General features: G+C 43.8%; 1 protein-coding gene across 13 annotated transcripts in view; it reads left to right on the top strand.

Moving 5' to 3' along the window:
• Positions 1-864: 864 nt before the first annotated feature.
• Positions 865-21031, top strand: part of MYCBP2 (MYC binding protein 2) — a 426434-nt gene continuing 406267 nt past the window's right edge. For 10 of the 13 annotated variants that reach the window (XM_077812568.1, XM_077812542.1, XM_077812622.1 and 7 more), the window contains exon 1: positions 865-1324. In XM_077812568.1, the coding sequence (XP_077668694.1) occupies positions 1041-1324 (284 nt within the window). In that variant the 5' untranslated portion in view covers positions 865-1040. The remainder of the gene's footprint in view (positions 1325-21031) is intronic. The other 3 variants (XM_077812524.1, XM_077812516.1, XM_077812576.1) reach the window with 2 other exon arrangements.

Raw genomic sequence — 21031 nt, 5'->3', positions numbered from 1 at the left:
ACAGGTGAATAGGACAGTTCACGCTTCTTAAATGCATTATTTCAGACTCAGAAATCTACTACTCCATTGGATTATGCCCACTTTAGGTTATTTCTGCAACTATAAGGACTAGAAAGGTAGTTGTAAAATGAAAGCTGGGACTCTGTATCAAGAACTAAATTCTGTGACTGGAATCACTGAAGATCTAAAGCTTTGACGACTGCGTTGCCAACTCTTGTAATATTTGGTGTTTATCTTGAAGTCCCAACTGCTAGAATTTGCCATACCGCGCCTGCCACAATTGAGCCCTCATTTGCTAGGGCCCTCATGCATTAGTGTGATGCGTGCTTTGTGTATGTAGACGAATGCACTTGCATGCGAGTACGCACAGGGCTGTGGAAAGCTGAGCGAGCAGCAGCAGCAGCCTCCCCTATGTCCGCCGCTCGGCGCTGCACGGGGGAGCCGCCTGCCTAGTGCAGCAGGTACGAGCGCGCGGGAGACCGGTGAGAACTGAAGGGCTCGCTCCTGGATTTCCCGGGGAGAGGGCGGTGTTGAGGGGTCTATGGCGCCTGCGCAGTCGCGCCGTGTGTGTCTGACACACGGAGGGGGTGGGGCCGAGGTGGCTGCGCTGAGGGCGGCGGCGGCTGTGAGAGAAACTCCGCGAGGGGAAGCGGCGCCGGCCTCGCCCCCTGCAGCGGGCGTAGGAAGCCAGCGAGCGGCGCGGGGCCCCCGGGACCCCAGCGGATACACAAGCGCGCGCCCCGGTCCCCAACGCGGCCCTTCCGGGACCGCCCTCCGCCGGCAGGAGGGGGCTGCGCGGGCGCTGCGGCCGGGTCTCCAGCCGGAGGAGGCGGCGGCGGCGGCGGCGGCGGCAGGGGGCCGCTGGGGGAAGCGGCGTCACTGCGCCCCCTGCCCCGGCCCGGTTGGATGAGCAGCGCCGGGGCCGGTGTTGGCGTTTGCGGCCTCCCTATGGCCGGGCCCCGGCGGTGAAGGCAGCGGGAGCCGCCTGTGTCCGTGTCTCGCCGGGGAGGCAGCTCAGCCGCCAGGGGGCGGGGAGGGGGATGTGCGCGGCCGCCTCAGCCGCAGGAGCCGCCGCCGAGACTGGGGCCGAGGGCGGCTTCTTCTTCTTCGCCTCTTCCCGCGGGTCTTGCCCGGCGGAGGCCGGGGGGCCCGAGGAGAGCTCAGCCATGGGGCTCGGGGCGCTGCCAGGGGCGGCGGGGCCGCCACCGCCGGGCTGCAGGGACCGCTACCAGCTGCTGCTCTCGGGCCGGGCCTTGGCCGACACCTACCGGAAGATTTACACGGCGGCGCTGAGCGACAGGGATCCGGGGAGCCACGCGAACAGGTAACGCACCCCCAGGCCTGCCCCTCCAGGGCCAAGCGGGACGCCCTCCCCACAGCCAGCAGGCAGGTACCTGGCGTGTCATGCACTCTTTTCCTTAGCTGCCAGGGCCGTCCTATGCTAGAGAACTAATGCGACCATTCAGGATGGTAAAGTTCCCCCATTGCTACCTAGGATGTCCGCAGAGGTAACCCCCCAGCTTCCTACCTGAGCAAGGCACCCATGCGCCCGTCTGGAGTCAACTGGCAGGTAGCGCCCCTCCCCCGCCAGGACCCAGAGTTAGATAACGAGCCAGCCAGCGAGGTGATCACCCCCGAATCCTGGGGCTCTGGGGTAGGTAATGCCTCCCTCAGTAGAGCCTCCATGCAAATACCATTCCTACACTCTTCCCCGGGGGGCCACAGAGAACAGAGCTCACAACCTTACTCCTTTCTCGCTGGAGTCCCCCAAACAAATCACCTGGCCTAGTGACTACTCCTAGCAGGGTGATTTTGATAGGTAGTATGTCTAATTTGCTGTCTCCCCATCTGGATGGGTAATGCATTTACCCTGCAACTGAGATCATCCACATGGGTATTACACCCTCACCCCAAGGCAATGCACTCAGCTAATGTACCATCATTGGGGCCTCCCAGTTAGGTAAGGTGCCCATCTCTTCTGCCCATACCTGTGTCTCTGAGCTGTTACTCCTGCCTCTGTTACCTAGCTAGCACATGTAATATTTGCCAACCAGCTCACTGGGTGCTTAATGTGTCTTGTGCTCTACCCAGTTCTCTGGGACAGGTAAGAAACTCTCCTCAACTGGATCTGCCTTGGCATGTGTTGCACCTACTCTCTAACCCCCAGACAGATAACACAGCTGGTGCCTTCGGCTCCTGGGCAGGTGTGAGGTCCTCCATCTAAGTTTTAGTCTGCCATGGACAGACATATGCTATGCCCATTCCCCAGTCACTGTTCTCTCCCCAGGGCAGGTTCCGTGCGCAGGTACTTTGACGTAAGGCAAGAAGTCTTCTCGTTGGGGACCTGTGCACCTTCTAAGTCTGCTTCCCCCACAGCCCTGGGCTAGGTACTCTGTGCCAGGTATTATGCTCTCCCCTTCCCACAAGCCCCTGTCCCCGCTTTGAGGGCCATCCTCCAACCGATTCTCTTCATCCTAGACAGGTGCCCTCCCCCATGGTATGTAATACATGGGGTGGGGAGGATGCAGGATCAGAGATGAGGGCTATCACACCAGATTGCCTTCTTGCCCAGCAGCAGCACTGGGAGTATGTGAAGTGCTAGGGAGATGAGATGAGGGCACAGGCACACTACATACTCCGTCCTGCCTAGCAGCAGCTGTGGGAGGTTGCATGAGGCAATCTGCAGCAGTGGTGGGGAGAGGGGAGGACAGATGTGGGTCCCGTACGGGCTCTGAGTTGGTTAGGTGGAACCCTGTGGGGCTGTTGGGGAAAGATGGCTGGTGCAAGCTGGGTTCTAACCCTCCACTCTCTGGCTTCTGGGAGTGGGGGTCAGTGTGTGGTGGTGGCAGCAGCTGCTGAGACAGTATGGAGTGGGGTACTGCCCAGAACCGGGGGTGGGGCAGAATGGGGCCCGGTCCAACCAAAATGCTTACAGCCCCATTTGGAATTAGGGCAGCCTTGACCCTGCACATGATTGTTTCTTGCCATGGGCTGCAGTTTAGGGATGTGCAAATGTTACATCTTGCACAGGGAGGCTGCAGTGCCTGATTCTCCCATTCAGCACTGAAGGGGATAGGCGTTAATGTGTACATTGACAGCTTAGGCCTGTCTGTGCTCAGAGTCAACAGTGAGTTTCTGGGGAACTGGGTGTTGGGACCGCCACATGAAAATGACGTAAGAGGCAGGAGCAAGTAGGGTGCTCACATCTCCCCAGGCTGGGTCACAGTGGGGGACCCCCCTGGTGGCTGTTTCTTTGTGCGCAACAGTGGAGAATGTTGCTGTGTTGAATCCCTTTCGTTTCAGCGGGGTCTGCATGCATCTTTCACTCTTACCCTCGGAGCTTGCTGAGGATTTCAGTGACATGTTCACCTGTCTCTGTTTGGAGACCCTCCTAAGCACAAGAGCTGGAAGGGTGCTGTGTTGATTCACAATCTCGAGTTGAATTAAGTTGTGACATAGAGTGAGCAGAGCCAATTACAATAGAAATATTAGCTCTGTGAATCAACTCCTTGACTAGTAAATGCTGGTGAAACATTAAAATTAAGTGGGTTTTTTTTTTTACAGTTTGGCTTTACTTACTCAGATTATTTTCCCCTTTCGAAAGAACAGGGATCCAACAATTAATTGTAGCCAGTGTGTCTACAAGAGAGAAGTAATTTTACAAACTACAAGAATAATGCAACCTTTCTGATTTATCTGTTAGCCAGTAGGTGGCTCTGGGTCCTGACCTTTAGTGTGTGTGTTTTTGTGCACCACCTGATTCTGTCCAAGCTGTATAACCAATAAACTGTCATATTTCAGACTGCACCTGTGAAAATCTTGCTGCTTTTGCTTCTGCGATTCCATGTTTCTCTGTTTTTTAATATTTTCTTCTCATCATGAGCCTTAAAAATCAGTTTAACCTGTTCTGGGACTACAAACATTCATCCTAGGAAATTCAGGTTCAGCCTTAATTATATGGTTATTGCAAGGTGTTGTGAGAGAATAGAATTAAAGTTGTTCTGGTGTCTTAACTGTATGTTTTCACACCTTAACACATTTGGATTTCTTTTAAGTTTAACATTAATTCTGAATTTGGGTTTATAATGGTTGGTTTTGGAATAATTACAGTGATTGCCATGATTTTTACTCTTAAATTCCAGATATGTCCTCTCTTTGAACTCTGGTTTAACAGAGTTTTATTATTTTTTTTAAATTAAAAATGTCTTACCTTAAAGAAGAAACAAACTTAAAGATGATAGCTTGTGGTTTCTCAGAGTTAAAGATGTGTAGTATATCAATCTTAAACTATTTTTAAATTGTAAATTAAGGCCAGGTTCACTGGTATGTTTTGGCTCCTTTGAATCACTTCGGAGCAGCACAAAGAAGCCAGAATATATTAGCCAAGTAAATAAGATTTACAGCTGCTTTGTCATTGGAGCAGTGCAAGCAACTATAGAGTACTGTTGAATTTGGCCCTAATTTGCTAGTGTCATCCACTGAACATTTTAAGAGCAGACACAGTTGTTTCCAATGCAGTGACAGTAGCTAAGCAATCTCCCAATTAGAACTCCTGACCAAAAAAAGCCAGTCTTTATCTCACCACTAACTCATTACAACCAAAAGAATTGTGGCATGCAATTTCTCTGTAGAAGAGTGGTGGTAGTCTGAGTTACCACTGTCATAATAGTTAAGTGTGTCCTAAGTTATTAACCTCACACTGCCTGTCGTCATAAGTAGAGCTGGCTGAAAAATTGAGTTTTGAATGTTTTTGATTTAAAAACGGTAACATTTTCTCTAAAATATTTGCTGAAAATATCCTTTTTTCCCATCCAACTCTAGTCATAACTAGATGCAGTAGTTAATAACTTCGACTGCATTAGGTAGTAATTAAGCTAACAGACTATACGTGAAGTTTTAACTGAAGCCTGCTGTTCCATTATTAAAATCATTTGGGTAAGTAATTTTTTTTTAAAGGACCCATTTCAAATCATTTAAACTATAACCAGATTTAGAAGTTGACTTGTAAATTCTCAGAAATTTCATTCTGTATTCAGAGAATGCTGTAATTTGGGGCATGATACACTAATTTTCTTGCATAATGAAGATACTTGAATCTTTTTTAACTCAGTTCAACTCAGTTGTAACAGTGAAGCTGTAAGTAATGCCTCTGTTGTAATCAGATTTATGATAAAAGCTTGCTTTTTATTTTGTTTTGAAAAGTTAGAATTCAGAGCAATATGAGATTGACCAAGCACTGCCAATGCAGAGTTAAATATAGATTATTCAAGAATCAAGTACAGAATTTATGAATGTATACTCGGAGGTTATTTGTACTAGTTGTCATCTAAAAGTAGTGAGTGAGGTATCACGTGCTGAAAAGATTCAGTAATAGGTATTGAAGCAGACGTAAAGATGTTTCATATTTCTTACGTAGGGTTAGTTACTATCTGTATTTTAACAATGATGTTTTAGTGTACACCATTATCAGAAATGATTAGACAAAAGCTTTTTAAAGCATTTGACATAGCGCTATGACTAATGTCATACTTCTTGACAGTTGATTAAACTAAGATTAGTTAAAAAGATAAATGAACTTTGGTAAATCTACATTTAACCTCTATTTTTATGATTACTGCAATATTAGGAAACATAAAAACTGTGCTATTGTGGTTTGAAACCTTCCCTAGTAATCTAGACCAGGGGTTCTCAAATTTCATTGCACCGCGACCCCCTTCTGACAGCAGAAATTACTACAAGACCCCAGGAGGGGGGACCAAAGCCTGAGCCCATCCAAGCCCCACTGCCTTGGGCAGAGAGCATGGGGGGCAAAGCCCAAGCCCCACTGCTCCTGGTGAGGGGGTGGGGGCAGGGAAGCCGAAGCCAAAAGGCTTCAGCCCCAGGCAGAGAGCCTGTAACCTGAGCCCCACTGCCCAGGGCTTGGGCTTGGGCTTGGGCTTGGGCTTGGGCTTTGGCCCTGGGCCTCAGCAAGTCTAAGCCAGCCCTGGCGACCCTATTAAAACAGGGTTGTGACCCACTTTGGGGTCCTGACTCACAGTTTGAGAACCCCTGATCTAGACATATTATTGAAAAGTGAATCTAGTTTTTTAAAAGCTCAATTAAGTTTTAACTCATTTGCTATAAATAAGGCTATATTTTAGTCATAGTTACTTTTAGTAAAGTCATGAACAGGTCACGAACCGTAAACAGAAATTCACGGGCCCATGACCTATCCATGACTTTTACTAAAAATATCTACTGTGACTAAAACTTGGGGGGGGGGGGCCGTGGGTGCTCTTGGGGGGGGCAGTCTGGAGACTCCGCTGGTGCTGGGGGAGGTGGCCCAGGATCCCTCCTGGTGCTGGCGGAGGAGGGGCCAGGTGGCGGTGTGGCACACAGCCCCGGGACCCCTGCTGGTGGAGGTGGCAGACTGCAGTGCACAGCCTGGGACCTCTGCTGGCTCTGGGGTGCAGTGGGCTGCGGTGCGTGGCCTGGGACCCCTGCTGGTGCTGGGGGGGTGGGTGTTTGGCAGGCCTGCCAGGGGTTTCTTACCTGGCTCTGTGTCCTTGCAGCTCCTAGGCGGTGGAGGCAGGGGCTCCCCTGCTCCTGCCAGAAGTGCTGCCTGCCACAGCTCCCATTGGCTGGGAACTGCAGCCAATAGGAGCTGCGGGGGCGGGGTCTGAGGGCTTGTGCAATGTGAAGCGCAGACCAACTCCTCCCCTGCCTAGGAGCTGCAGGGGGGCCATGCCAGTTGGAGCCGGGGAGCCCCCCACCCTGAGGTAAGTGCTCCCTGTATCCTCCAATCCCCTGCCAGTAGCCCTGAGTCCCCTCCCACACACCCAAATTGCTGCTGCTGGCTTAGGGGCTGAGCCATCACCAGCTGCTGCAGGAGTCATGGAATCCGTGACTTTCGTGACAGACTTGCAGCCTTAGCTATAAAATATATTAATTTAACATTATAGGTGCCTTTCCCTCAATTTAGGACTTTCCTGTTTCTTATGTTTATTCCTCCATATTACACTGCCTAATGAAAAGAAGCTGATTTCTTGGTTTTGAATCAATTCTTTGGATTGGTTGCCAAAGGATACTGTTAGGCCAGCACATCCAACCCTCTTAATGGATATCTGCACATCCTCTGTAGCAAGCTGTCCGCTAATTCAAGTTTTTTTTTTGGTCCCTCTCCCTCACTTCTGCACAGTTTGATGAAAAATGCCTATAAAGATGCTTACTTCCTTCAGACTTTGAAAGCTTGTGCTTGCTTTTCACACTAAAAGCCAAACAGCACTTGTCATTTTTGAAAACATTAGGATGCTTTTTACCTTGAGATTCCGAAGTTTTTTAGTTTCATTGCTTCAGAACTGCTTACAGTGCTGAATGCAGCTTGAAAATACATTAGTCATATTTAGCCAGAAATAATGGACTGAATTATAGATTATACAACAATATTAATAACGAGACACTGGTGTTTCTTGTGAAAGGTATGTGTATTATATGACCACATTCTCCATACCTTTTGTAAAATAAGATTTGCTAGTCTGTTCAGAGTTTATTTTTCTGGTTTCAAACTATCAGACTACATTACATTATACATGGATAATTGTATTTTATTGGAAAACCGACAAAAGCTTTTTAATTCAACATTGTAGCCGAGCTGGTCCCAGGATATTAGAGAGACAAGGTGGGTGAGATATCATCTCTTACTGGACCAACTTCTGGTGAGAGAGATGAGGCTTTCAACAAATTATGTAACTTCTGAATATTTGAGAATCAGTGATATAGTAGCAGACTCTCTCTTTAATTTATACGTTGTTTTAATCTTTTCAATTTATTGTGATGTTAGTTAATCCTCATGAGTAGCTGAATGCATTTATTTTTAGTCCTGTTTCTTGTCTTACACTAGTGCACAAGGTGTACCACAAGAGGATGTGTACTTTTAAAAGGTGGGTGGTAGAAATTCTGACAAGGCTTAAGAGGTTAAATGTGGATGCAGTGTGCTATTTGAAACTATATTAATGATGGAAGTAGTGGAGGAATCAAGTAAACTGATTCATTGTAAAATTGTTAGTAAATGTTGAAAAGGGGCTTTGAGGGAAGGAGATGTAGAAAATCATAATTTGAATAACTACTTCTGAAGTCAAAGCAGTTTAAAGTGATGAAATGTACTATGAGTGATTCAAAATGAAATGAGGCATTGAGTAATTTTAAATACGACTTGAAGTGTTGGGTATACAGGGGAACATAGAGTTTATATGTGGGGATTTGGAAATTAGAAGAAAAATCTTGTTTTGGCAAATAAAGAGGTGGAACAATCCTGACTATACATGCCAAAGGGCATTTTTGTCTGTTTTTGTGGTCTTGATTCAGAACACTATCTTTAAAATATTTTAAATTTTAGACAGGGTGCATTTATTTTGGAGGGGATTAGCTGATTTGATGAAATTGCATTGTGTAGGGATTTTTGGCGGTTCTCAAACTTCATTGCACCATGACCCCCTTCTGACAACAAAAATAACACATGACCCCAGGTGGGATGGCGAAAGCCCAAGCCCCGCTGCCCTGGGTGGGGGCCCCAAAGCCAAAACCCAAAGGCTTCAGCCCTAGGCCAGGGGACTGTAACCTGAATCCTGCCACCCAGGTCTGAACCAAAGCTTGAGCCCTGATGCCTCGGGCTGAAGCCCTTAGGCTTACACTTCAGTTCTGGGTGGTGGGGTTTGAGCTTTTGCCCAGGGCCCCAGCAAGGCTAACACTAGCCCTGGTAACCCCATTAAAATGGGGTTGTGACCCACTTTGGGGTCCCAACCCATAGTTTGAGAACTGCTGGATTAGATTAATAATAAAGGGACATGTAAAGCCATTTGTGTTTAAATTCTAGTTCAAATCTAGTTTATTTTGGAAGTGACCACAAGTAGTTTCAATTTACAGCTGTTTCATGGCATTTTTAAAATGAGTCTGTGGTTTCAGGACAAACTCTCATAGTTACCTATTCATGTTGCTAATTGGTGACATTTTGCCTTTGTTTGCTGTCTGTGAGGTAAAGGAGTGGACAGGGAGAGAAAACTGCCTTCTCATTTCTCAAGGTGGTTCTCTATAGTTACTGCTGAAGCATGCAAGTGAATCAGGATAGGGAAGTTTGTGCAGAGGTCTTTTTTTTCTGTACATGCTTTGAGGGAGTGTTTTTTGTGAACAATATATTTTGTAAGTATTAAAAGTGAATTTTAATAAAACAAAGCTCATTATGGTGGAGTGAGGATATTGAAAGGAACTGCATTTTGAATAGTTTCATCTCTATAATTCTGGATTTTTCCCTCCCAAGGTGTGTTGTAAATTACACTCAGCAGTCTTTTCAGTTTGTATTATAATATCTTGTTTTGAAGAGTGGTAAGTATTTTAGGCAGCACATTGTGATACATCAGTTTTTTCCTTAATGATTGCATGCTTGCTTTCATTAGAAGATAGTGATGATTGGGTCAGTGTATGAGTGCTATGGAGTGCTGGTGGCCTGTGATATGCAGGAGATCACACTAGATGAGCTGGTTGTCCCTTTTGGCCCCCGACTCTGATTGTTATCTAATCTTTTAAATAAGTGTTACTTTTTTGTATCAACATTTTTATTTTAAAAAAAATTTCTGTATAGAGGGGATATAAGACAAACTTAAATGTATGAAGAGGTGGAAAGCCTCAGTGTAGCTGTTTGCAGGGTATCCTGCTTTTTGCTATCCAGTCATTTTCGCATTCTTCCTGCCTTGCAGTGTGGTTGGGAGTTACAGTAATCAGTTTCAAATTATATTTTTGCTTTTTTAAGTTTTGTAATTCCAGCTTCTGCATGGTCTAATAGCGACATTTAGGCATCTTGCAATTTTATGTATGCGTGCTATAGGAAGCTCAGTATGCCTTCTATCATTCTCTTACACAGAAAAATGCGTTTTAGTGCCTGCTGTATGTACTTTCCTGTTACCAAAAGCTTTGGAAAGCAAGAGTATGACAATTTAAGAAACGTCTTGGTTAACATTAACTAATTTGTCCACTTCATTAAAAACAGGTTTATTTATAAACAGGGAAGAAAAATCTGAAACGTATATGCCCTTCTAATGTGTGTTAAAATCTTCAATTGCACTTACAGTGCTTTTGAAAAACATGGTAAATGACCCTGCCCTTTTTGGGAAACCATGTCCTGCAGACGTCTGTAGTCTTGAGGTATTGTGTTGGGGTAGTACCATCTGAAATTCTAGTGTTGTCAGTCCTACTAAGCTTGACTGTCATCTTTTGTCAAGTAATCTGCAATGAAAATTTGATCTATTTTCCTAGTCCTGTTAGATTTAGGAAGGATATTAATTTTGTAACTAATGGAATGTGACGGTTAAGACCGGCTCCTGCAGACTCCCACAAGGGGATTTCATGTTTCTCTTCATAGTTAAGAGCAGAGGAAATATATCAAGACTTGATAAGAGATGGGGCCAAGGCAGTTATAAAATAATCATCTCTTCTAATAAGGGATCACACTTCAGGCTTTGCCTTGGTGTCTACCCATATAACAGAAGGAGACTCTATACTTCATGATTCAGACGGTCAGACTCTGAATGTACTAGTAACCCATAGAATGCCTACTTGGTCGAGTTCTCTTGTCCCATCATATTTTTTTTCTTTTAGGGTGAGCATTTGTAGTTCAAGGTCCTTCTGCATGATGCTCTGCACCTTCACTATGGGGGTGATTTTGTTGGAGAATCTCTGGCTTCTCATCTCCACATGGTTGGTTGGTATAGGCAGAATCTGAAATGAGGCAAGTCTTTTGTGAGCTGGGTAGAGTATTTTTACGTATAATTTCAAATCAGTGATATAAAAGCCCTTGGATCAGTTTTTCTTTTTCAGAACTGTTATCTGAGGAATACTTCTGATATCTAGGTATGAAAAATGCCTTATTTTTATGTCTATCTCTGGAATGCTCCACTTAATTCCATCTGCCATACTTCCTTCTTTTGATCCCTTCTTAAACCCCTCCCTTCTTCATTGGAATCTCATTTAAAAAATGTATCAAACTTTGAAGGCGCCATGCATGTGTCTTCCAAGTGGCTGTCTTACCCCATAGTTCTCTCCTTTTTCTTCCACTCTCTCCCCGTGTTTTCATCTTCTTCTGTCCCTATCTTTCTTTATATCATAATCTATTGGTACAGAGAATCCAGTCCTTAATCTGTTTTCATAAAGTGTTAGGTACATCTGTGGTCCTATAGACATTATATACCAAAAAACTACTTTCTTTTAATGTTAATGTTTTTTCAAAACTTAGGAAATGCCAGAATTAAATTTGCCCATGGAACTTCAGTTCTGCCTTCGTGTACATATGGTGTTATGACACAATCTTTAGTGACATGATCGCTTACTCTTTTTCCCATAGGACCCTCCCTTCTTTGTAACACTGGATGTTCAGTGCTTATTGAATGAGACAACTATTCAATATTTCTCTTAATTTTCATCATTCAGTTTTTAGGACCATGGTTTATTAACTGCACTCCATCCAAATATGCACTGAATAATTTTTTTTTTAACTATTTTAGGGGCTTTTCCAATGCACTTATTAACCATACTATATTAGTACCTTGGAGTAATTAATGAATTTATATCCTAGCATCTTTGAAATAAGGAAGTAGTAGTTTTCCATTTATAGATTGTCCAAAATGTGCAAAAGAATCCTCTGATTCTATCTTAGTGATTGGGTGCTTAATTTTGAGACATTACCTCTGAAAAATCAGGTATAGTGAGCACCTGCTGATCTCATTGACTTCTGTTAAGTTGAGAGCTTAGCACTTGTGAGTCAGGCCACCTGTGAGTGTTAGGACGAGCACCAGAAAACGAGAACCACACACTTAGCAATCATATCTTAGAACCAAATTTTCAGGTCTTCACAATTCATAGAATTTAAGGCTGGAAGGGATCATTAGATGGTCTAATCTTACTTGCTGTATCTCACAGGCCATTAAATCTCACCCAGTTATCTCTGTATTGAGTCCACTAACTTATATTTGACTGAAGCATAATTTGTTTGGCTAAAACCTATCTTCAGGGAAGGCATCCAGCCTTGATTTTGAAGACATCCAGAGATGGAGAAGCCTCCATTTCCCTTGATAGTTTGTTCCAGTGGTTAATCACTCTCACTGTTAAGTGTGTGCCTGACTTCGGTTGTTAAGTTGTCTGGCTTCAGCTTCCTGTGGTTGGTTCTTGTTATGCCTTTCTTTCCTAGATTAAACAGCCTTTTAGTACCTAGTATTTTCTCCCACCAAGGTTACACACTAGTGAATTCACCTCTTGATTTTCTTTTCAATAAACAGATTAGGCTCTTTAAATCATTCACTGTAGGGCATTTTCTTGAGTCCTTGAATCATATTTGTGGCTGCGTTCTGCTCCTTCTCCATATGGACACCAGAACTGGATGCAGTGTTCCTTTGTTATTGTCACTGATGAAATGTACAGACCTTTACTCCTCATTTGCTACTCCCCTGTTTACACCACTAAGGATCATATTAGCTCATTTGTTGCAGCCTTGTTATGGGGTGGGTATTCTGTTGCTTGCCTGCTATGAGCTCTGAATCCTTTTCAGAGTCGCTGCTTTCCAGGATAAAGTCCCCCATTCTGTAAGTGTGGTTTGCGTTCCTTTTTCCTATATGTATATCTTTGCATTTGGGTTTATTGAAATGCTTTTTATTTTAATGGGCCTGGCTTATCAAGCAGTCCAGATAGCTCTGTATGACTGCCCTGTCCTCATTATTTAGCACTGTGCCAATCTTTGTGTCTGTGAAGTTCCACAGTGCTTTGTTCCTGTCTTACATCCATTGGTTTTACTTAAGAAAACTTTTGGGAAGGAACTGAACAGCACGTTATTGATAAAATATTTTGTTTTTTCTACTATTTTTTTTATAGCAACATAAAGAACGAAGAATGGTACAATAATATGGTAACTGGTCTGGGTTCAGTTACTTTGCCGTGGATTTTTCGTGTGATTTTCGGCAGGTTGCTTAGTCTACTTGTACATCCAATTTGTGTGGATTAAATGGGGATCATAGTGCTTCCCTACCTCAGGGTTATTGTGAGGATAAATCCACTAAAGGTGCTCTGATTCTATGTTAATGATGGAGATATAAATACCTAAGATAGACCATAGATGTGCATGGTGCTTGGTAATTCAGTTTCAGAAAAAAGTTTTCATGCTAAATTTGGATTCTTAACAGTGTACTTTTACAGCTAAGTTCTAATTGCAGTACCAAATTCTACCTTCATCTAATATGTTGACAATAGGAGTTGCACAGGTGTGATTGAAAACAGCACTGTATCTGCAGAATCTTTAGTGGAGCGGTATGTGAACAAGAAAGAAAACAGCTCATTTTTCAGAGGCCAGGTTGCGTTTGCCGAGCTGACAGGTGTGTTTTTACTTGCTTACTGAACAAATTTGACCTGGAAATGACTGACCAATAAAAATGGATTCCCCCCCCCCCCCCCGAGCCATTTTTAATCACTTTAGAACTGAGCCTAACTTTTCTTTGATTAGTGCCCTGTGGGTGCCCCAGGTCAGGTGTGCATGCACCTCCTTTTGCTTTTGATGGGAGATTTTCAGCAGCAACGCCTGCTTGATCCACACACGCCCCCATCTATCCTCGTGTCCTGTACTGAGACTGTTGCTGGCACCCAGTGCCAGAGGCAAGCAACAGCAGCGGTTCGTTGCCCGGTGTGCATCACCCAATAAACACAACGGGGTGGAGAAGCAGAAAAGTTTATTTGGAGCTCCAAAGAAGGTACAGGGAGAAAAGAATCTCAAATCCTGCACACTGAGCAGGCAGAGTCACATACCTTTATACTCCTTATCTCTATTGCATTACACATCAGCCAAGTAAAACTGCTTTGCCTTATATGGGTTACAACCATACTCTTTCCGGCAACCTTTAATGAGCATTTTAGCAATTCAAAACAACAGCACAGCCTGCTTATCCTTGCGATTAATGAGACAAGTAAGCAGTTATGTCCTTGTAGCTGATTCCTGCAGTTATCCTAACTTGGCACCAGCAAAACCTACACAAAACAGCTCTATCTGCAGCTGCAGCATGATTTTGGGAGTACAAGGGCTTTCTCAGGCCAGCTAGGACTGAATTCTGTGAAGGGGGGTTGAGCAAAGAGACTTCCTCGACACTCATGGCCTTCCATCCCCTCGACTTACCCTGGGACCCCAACAAGACTATATAGGGCTATGGCGGATGAACTACCTTCAGTTCCTTCTTAACTGCCTTGGCCTGAGACAAACTGTCTAATTATGCTGCCTTATTTTGCTAACTATGCCATTTGTACTTGATAGTGTACTTAACTGTTAGTTTAATTTGTACTAATAAACTAGTTTCAATAGTTTTATTATTTTTTTCCCAGGAGGCTTTTAACAAACCTTTCCCTCCTACGCTCCCAACACCTTTCCTTCCTTCCTTCCTTCCTTGTGGGAATTTTCCTTTCTTGAAGGAGCCTTTTTTCTTGGGTCATAACTAAATCCACAGGATTCAAGCATTGCCTTACTTGTTGGGAGTCCTCACCAGTTAGAGGTGGCCATTTGCACTTTATCTGCTGCTTAAGGGATACTCAAGTGCTGTCCAAGGGCATGATCTGTTTACGATTCAAGAGTCATTTCAGGAAAGAGAGGGAGATAAGGTTAGACTCTCATGATGGAATGCTCCCTCTGACAGGCATCAGACCCAGACCTGTGCCCCTTCTTCCCCCTCCCCCCATTCAGTGGTCATCAAGTGACCACAGTGTCCCATTACCTCTGAAGCTTGATTGTCCTCTTAAAAAAAAGAGATCTGCAAGTGATAGCATGAAGTCCTCTGTCAAGAGAAGCCCTAAATCTCCTCAGAAGGAAGTTGGGCCCTAAGAGACCTGCCATACTGGAAGTGCCACAAAAGGCATTGCTGAGGTTTCAAGGATTCTCTGTACTGAGGGTCCCTCTATATCTAAATTTAGCATTAGGTACCATATAAGCAGGATCAAGGTGCTAGAAGACTTCAGAGGCTCTGTGCTGAGGAAGATGGTACCAACTGTGACCTACACTTCCTCATCGCTGCATATGGTACCCAGATCCATCAGTCAATTGATTCTGGCGCATTCTGCATCACTTTCAGTATCACAGGTTGCTGCTGCTGAGACTTGTCAGAGTTCTTCATAGAGCCACCCAGTACTGCTGGAATTCAAATTCTCCAGAGACCTATTAATCTCTGACGAATCTGAGTTTTCATTCAGTGATGGAACACTGCCAATCCCATGACCTGCTTTATCCCTTGTGCTACATCACTCACAGGTATTGACTGGTTCCTTGCAAATGGACAACCTGCTACTCCATCATTGTCTGTTCCCCTTTTGGACTTTGGAGATGTGACAGACTCCCCAGGATGCAACCTGGAACTGGGGAACCGTTGTGCCCTCTTAACTCGCCAGCCTGGCTGCCTCTCTCAATGCTTTGCTAGTGACAACCAGCAAACCCCTCCAGGCACTGTTATCACTCAGCATAGCAGCATGTGGCGCCCCACACCTGGCTAGATTTATTCCTGAGGGAATTCTGCACCAAACAATTAAAAATTTGGCACCAAAATATTAAATTCTGCACACTATTTTAAAATTCTGCATGTTTTATTTGTCAAAATAACACAATATAATCACACCATTTTCAATTATTTGGTGAAAAGTACTTTGAAGTAAATTACCAAAATAATGGAAAATGTTATTTTGTCAAAATAATACATGCAGAATTTTAACATTTTAAACTTTCTGGAGCAGTATTCCATCAACAGTACTAGGGTTCTGTGTGGCGCAGTCTGGGTGCAGGCAAATCAGACTTGGGTTTATAATTAAAGTAATTTTGGACAGAAATTAGGGAGTGAGAAGAACTATTGTCTCCTGTTGCACTCTGTACCTCAAAGCACCACCCTGGAACCACATATGCACTCCATCATATAATTATGATATATTTTATACAAAGCATGTCATGTAAGATATCCTATGAAAGGCCCTGATCTGCTGAAACCCATTGTTCCGTCAAAATATGTACATCAGAAGTGTTTTTTCTTGTATATGGTGTTGGATATGTGATAGGAGAGCAACATCATCTGCAAAGTCCAGGTCTTCAGGGCATGAGAGGGGTCCATTTACTGCCTCTTGGCGTGTCTTCTGTTGTACAGTGCATTACCCATTCGATGACAACGTTGGAGGATTGCAGACATGAGACACCCCGACGTACTCCTGTTTTGACTTCAAAACTGAGCTCGTGATCAACACTGTATGTAAAGTTGAAATAGAAGCTTTTGATGACGTTGATTATACGGAAAGGAATTCCATATGCCTGCAGAATGCGCTATAGGCTGGTCTTGTGAATGCTATCAAAAGCCTTCTCAAAGTCTATGAAATTTATGTAGAGTTGCCGTTGCCATTCTAAGTGCTGTTTTCTATTATGTTTCGTAGAGTGAAGATCTGGTCTGTGTATATCACCTTTCTGAAAACCGGCTTGCTCTTTTCTGAGAACACAATCAACTGCCTCTGATATATGCTGGACTATGATCTTACACAACACTTTGCGTGGCACAGATAAAAGTGTGATACTATGCCAGTTATTACAATCACCGAGAGTTCCTTTCTTTGGTATCTTTGCTATAACCTCATTGGTCCACTCATTTGGCACTTTTTCCCTTTCCCAGACTGATATAAATAGAGGGGCCAGGATAGATGCTGCTAATTTAGGATTTACCTGGAACAATTCTGCGTTCAAGTTATCCTTGCTAGGAGCTTTCCCATTTTTTAAGGATTTGATAGGTTGAATGATCTCTTCCTTAGTTGCGGTGTCTGTGCTGATATCAAGATCGTCTTCTGCTTCCTGGATGTTTGCTTCCTCTTTAGGTGGCTCCCTGTTCAGCAATTCTTTGAAATGCTCTTTCCAGCGTATTTCTTGTTCTTTTTCAGTTGTTAGTACTGAAAAAGTACTAGTAGGTGTCCTTGTTTGTTCGTGATGAGTGTTTGTTGGTGTCTGCTTTTACCACTGATAAGCCGCATCATTTTGTATATGGTTCCTTGTTCACCACAAGCAGCTGCATTCTCTGCTTGTGTTGCCAGATTATCAATATAATGCCGTTTGTCCGCTCCTACAAGACGTTTGACCTCCCGGTGTGCCTTGCTATACTGCTCGTGATATTTGTCCTTTAGCTTCTGGGATTTTGTCTAAAACTTTTTTTCTTCAGGGCTCGTTTGGTTTCTGTGGTGTTCCATATGTTGGGTGTAATCCTCTTCTTCCTGTAGCCTAGACAGGCTTCACTGCTCTGTTTATAAATTGATGTTACTTTGTCCCACTTCTTGTTGATCTCCTCATCTGCATTACCCTCCCCTTCATCAAGGTCTGCAAGTGCTTGAAACTTGTTCTTTAACTTCAGAACGAAGGCTTTTCTGTATTTCTGCTGTCAACCTTCCATTAACACCCAACCTACTCACAGAGGACTCAGAAAATATTCTTTACCCCAACCCGAATGCTCTGTGACTCAAGGCTTGGTGCCTGATTGCCTGTTGGGGATAGAACTCTCCTGTTTTACAGAGATTCAAGAGGTTCTGTTGAATAGTAGAAAAGAATCCGCTAGAGAAAACTTACGGCAGAAATGGAAGAGATTTTACCTTTAGTGTACCCTACAATACTTGTCTCCTACTGACTCTCACCTCTCAGAAATCCTAGAGTACCTTGTTGATTTGAAGAATACAGGCCTTTCTCTGAGCTCTGTTAAAGTTCATCTACTGGCCGTCATGATGTTCAGTGCTCCAGTGGAGGGGTTTTGGTGTGATCATCCTGCAACTTCTGGGTTCATCAAAGGGCTATTAACCTGTTTCCACATGTCAGGGAGCCCCCATCCTGGGATTTGGACTTCGTCATTAACTCTGATGCAACCTCCCTTTGAACTGCTGGCCATGTATTCGCTCTTATGCCCTAGTCAGGAAGACTGCTTTCTTGTTGACAGTCACCTCTGCTTGGAAAGTTGATGAGTTAGGGGCTTTGATGGCTACACTCTTTTCTTTAAAGACAAGGTACTCCTCTGGCCATATCAATGGTTCTGACCTGAGGTCATCTTGGATTTTTGTATCAATCAGGCTAGTCATCTCCCAGTTTTTCACCATAAACATCATTAGACTAGGGATGATGACATCCTTCTCACCTTGGATGTTAGAAGGCTGTTGTCCTTCTGTTTAGACAGGACTAAACCCTTTCAGGCCCCTCTTTCATTTTTGTTTCTGTCACAGATAGAGTTACAGGAGCACTGGTGCCCCCACAGACTTTCTCCTCTGATACAAAGCTGCTAGTATTCCATTCCCTTCTAAGTTCATTCCATCAGATTGCAGGCCACTTTTGTTACCCTACTAAAGAACATTCCTATTTTCAGAAATCTGCAAAGCTTCCACATGGGTCTCCATCCACACATTTCTCAAAGCACTCTGCTCTAGTGCATGCATCTTGCATAGATGCTGTGTTTGGGATTGCCATCTTCCAATCAGTTTTAGATCCTTCTCCAAAGCACCCACCACCTCTGAGTACTACTTGAGAATCACCTGAAGTGGAGCATCCACAGGGACATTAAGTGAAGAAGGAAAGTTTATTTAACTTATACAGTGACTGGAGTTCTTCTTAATGTTTGTCCATATGAGTGCTCTACTCCCTGTCCTCCATCCCTTCTGCTTTGGAGTTGGGTTTCCATGGAACTTCTACAGTAGAGAAGTAACTGAGAACTGTTTGTCCATTACAACCCTATGTACCCCTAGTATGGGGCGCAAGGATAGGCGTTTTAGCACTTGATCCACTCAGAATAGGGTGAGAGATGTAGCCTGGAACTGTAACTTTTCCATAATGTGAATTTTCTCCAGCTTGTCCTAACTCCATTCCTCATGGAGAGGACTCTGCAGGGTCTGGAGATGGATGGTCCTTTTGTAGACTCTGAAGTTCCCTTTCTGTTTGACAATAGGAGTTCCATATGTGCAGGATTCTTCCATGCACAAATCAGGAGGGAGATGATTGGGACCATTGTTGGTTGATTCGATAACCATTTAAAATAGCATTACTTGCGTGATTTAAATATTCATTTGAATGAGGTGAGCCTCATCTAATTTTAATAATAATTGTGCCATGAACTAAAATAAGATGGAATAGGGATGTTCAGCAGGCTTTGTTTTTCTTTAATTGCAGCTATTTTAGATGACGTTCTAATTTTCTTTCTTTACTTGTGTGAACAGTGTTTCTAAGCCCTACGTGCCCATTTTAAAGAGACAATAGTTTATTTGACTAGCTTTGCACATTTATGGTGCAATATTGTTGCTATCAAAACAAATGAGAAAACTACTGTAAGCATCAATGTGATCAGGCGTGTGTCCTTATTACCTAAAGAGCTGGATGCAACAATTGAGCCAGTTTTAATGAGGATTGAATTTGTATATTGAGTTTGGAAGAGAAGCTGATGGAACAGCCAATTATGATTGTATATGGAATTAGGAAATAGATTCACTAGCAGTAACTATCATTGTAATCAACGCTTAAACAAATTCACCACTTTACTAGCCTGAGCATACCTGGGGTCACTGCCAGCAAGATCCATTGAAGTACCTTGATAAGGAGTTTCTTCTCATCCTAGCATCGAGCCAACAGCTGGGAACGTGAAGGTGGTGGAATTTTTAGTGGTTTCACTGGACCCTCCTTGGGGCTGCATATTTGGTATTTGTTCTGGCTAGAGGGTGTGCTACAAATTTTAGATGGCAACAACTTCTAATTGCTGGAAGAGAGAATATTCTCCTCTCTCTTTCTAGAGTTTGGCCGTTGTGAGCGGAGAGTGTAGCACGCAAAGAGTAGTTTCCAAGAAAGTGTGTTTCACAGCCTCATTCTTAATAAGGTATTTAGTGCATCCTGATAAATGATCTCATCTTTGTTTTGTTGCCCATAGGGGAATCTTTTAACTATATATGAGTTCAGGATCCTTTAGCTTAATTATTCAACAATCCTGTGCTCTAAATTGGGGGGGCTTTTTGTTAACAAAGAGCAGCATGAAAGAATGTTACATTAAGTATTGTAAGCGCCTAAGGACCTATTGCGTTAGGCAATGTACAGACACAGAAATAGATGGCACCTGCCCTAAGGAGCTTACAGTCTTAATAGACCAGACACACACACAGTGAACTGTGTGATGGCAGTAAATTTCATGTTCGTTTCATAACTTATTTTCTGGTAGGGAGTGGGGATGTTGAAAATGAATGGTGAATGAGACATGGCAGAGGGGGATGTGTAAAACAGACTGAGGGATGGAGAGGGTTGGAACAAACTCAGAGTCAGCGCAGGCCTGAAAAAGTGCAGTCAAAACTGTAGAAAATGTTCTGCATGTCCTAAAGTCCTTGTTTTCACAGTTTCTGTAGCTTTTCCTACCAGTTGGCGTCTCTGGATGGTTTCTCCCAGCAGTTTTCCCCCCAAGGCCACATGGAGTGCGTGTGGCACCAGCCCAATATTTTAGCTCTAGTATCCCCAGAGTAATGATGTCTACCCTACAGGGTTCTGGGACCAAGGAATGGTGGGGGGAGGTTTGGCTCTGCCTGGGCCCCATTTTATTCTCTTTCCTCAGTGCAGCAGTCTCTGCTTTAGCTACTTCTGTAGTTTCTCCTACCAGCTGGAGTCTAGTGCTGGTCATGTATTTTCAGAGCCATCTTTCCTGGATGGAGGATTTGGATCTGACTTAAGGTAAATATTTTACTAAAAATGTACACGTTTTATCATGACAGAAGTACAGAATGGCTGTGTCTGTACTGAGAATTTTTTGCAATTCTTTCTGCCATTTGTCCTGCACAGTGCATCACCATCAGGGCTAACAATGATGAAAATGCTAGTATAGAGAGTGAACAGATATTTTTCTTGAGGTGACATCTAAACCTACTTAGAAAGGGGAGAGAAGAGGCCATTGGTCCGGGAGCTCTGAGTGTCTCACTAGATTCAGTGGAATAGTGAAGTATAACTTAAATATCATTGATGCATTCTTTG

This window comes from Eretmochelys imbricata, chromosome 1 (genome assembly GCF_965152235.1).
Source record: "Eretmochelys imbricata isolate rEreImb1 chromosome 1, rEreImb1.hap1, whole genome shotgun sequence".
Lineage (NCBI taxonomy): Eukaryota > Metazoa > Chordata > Testudines > Cheloniidae > Eretmochelys > Eretmochelys imbricata.
This window is presented reverse-complemented; position numbering and strand designations above follow the sequence as displayed.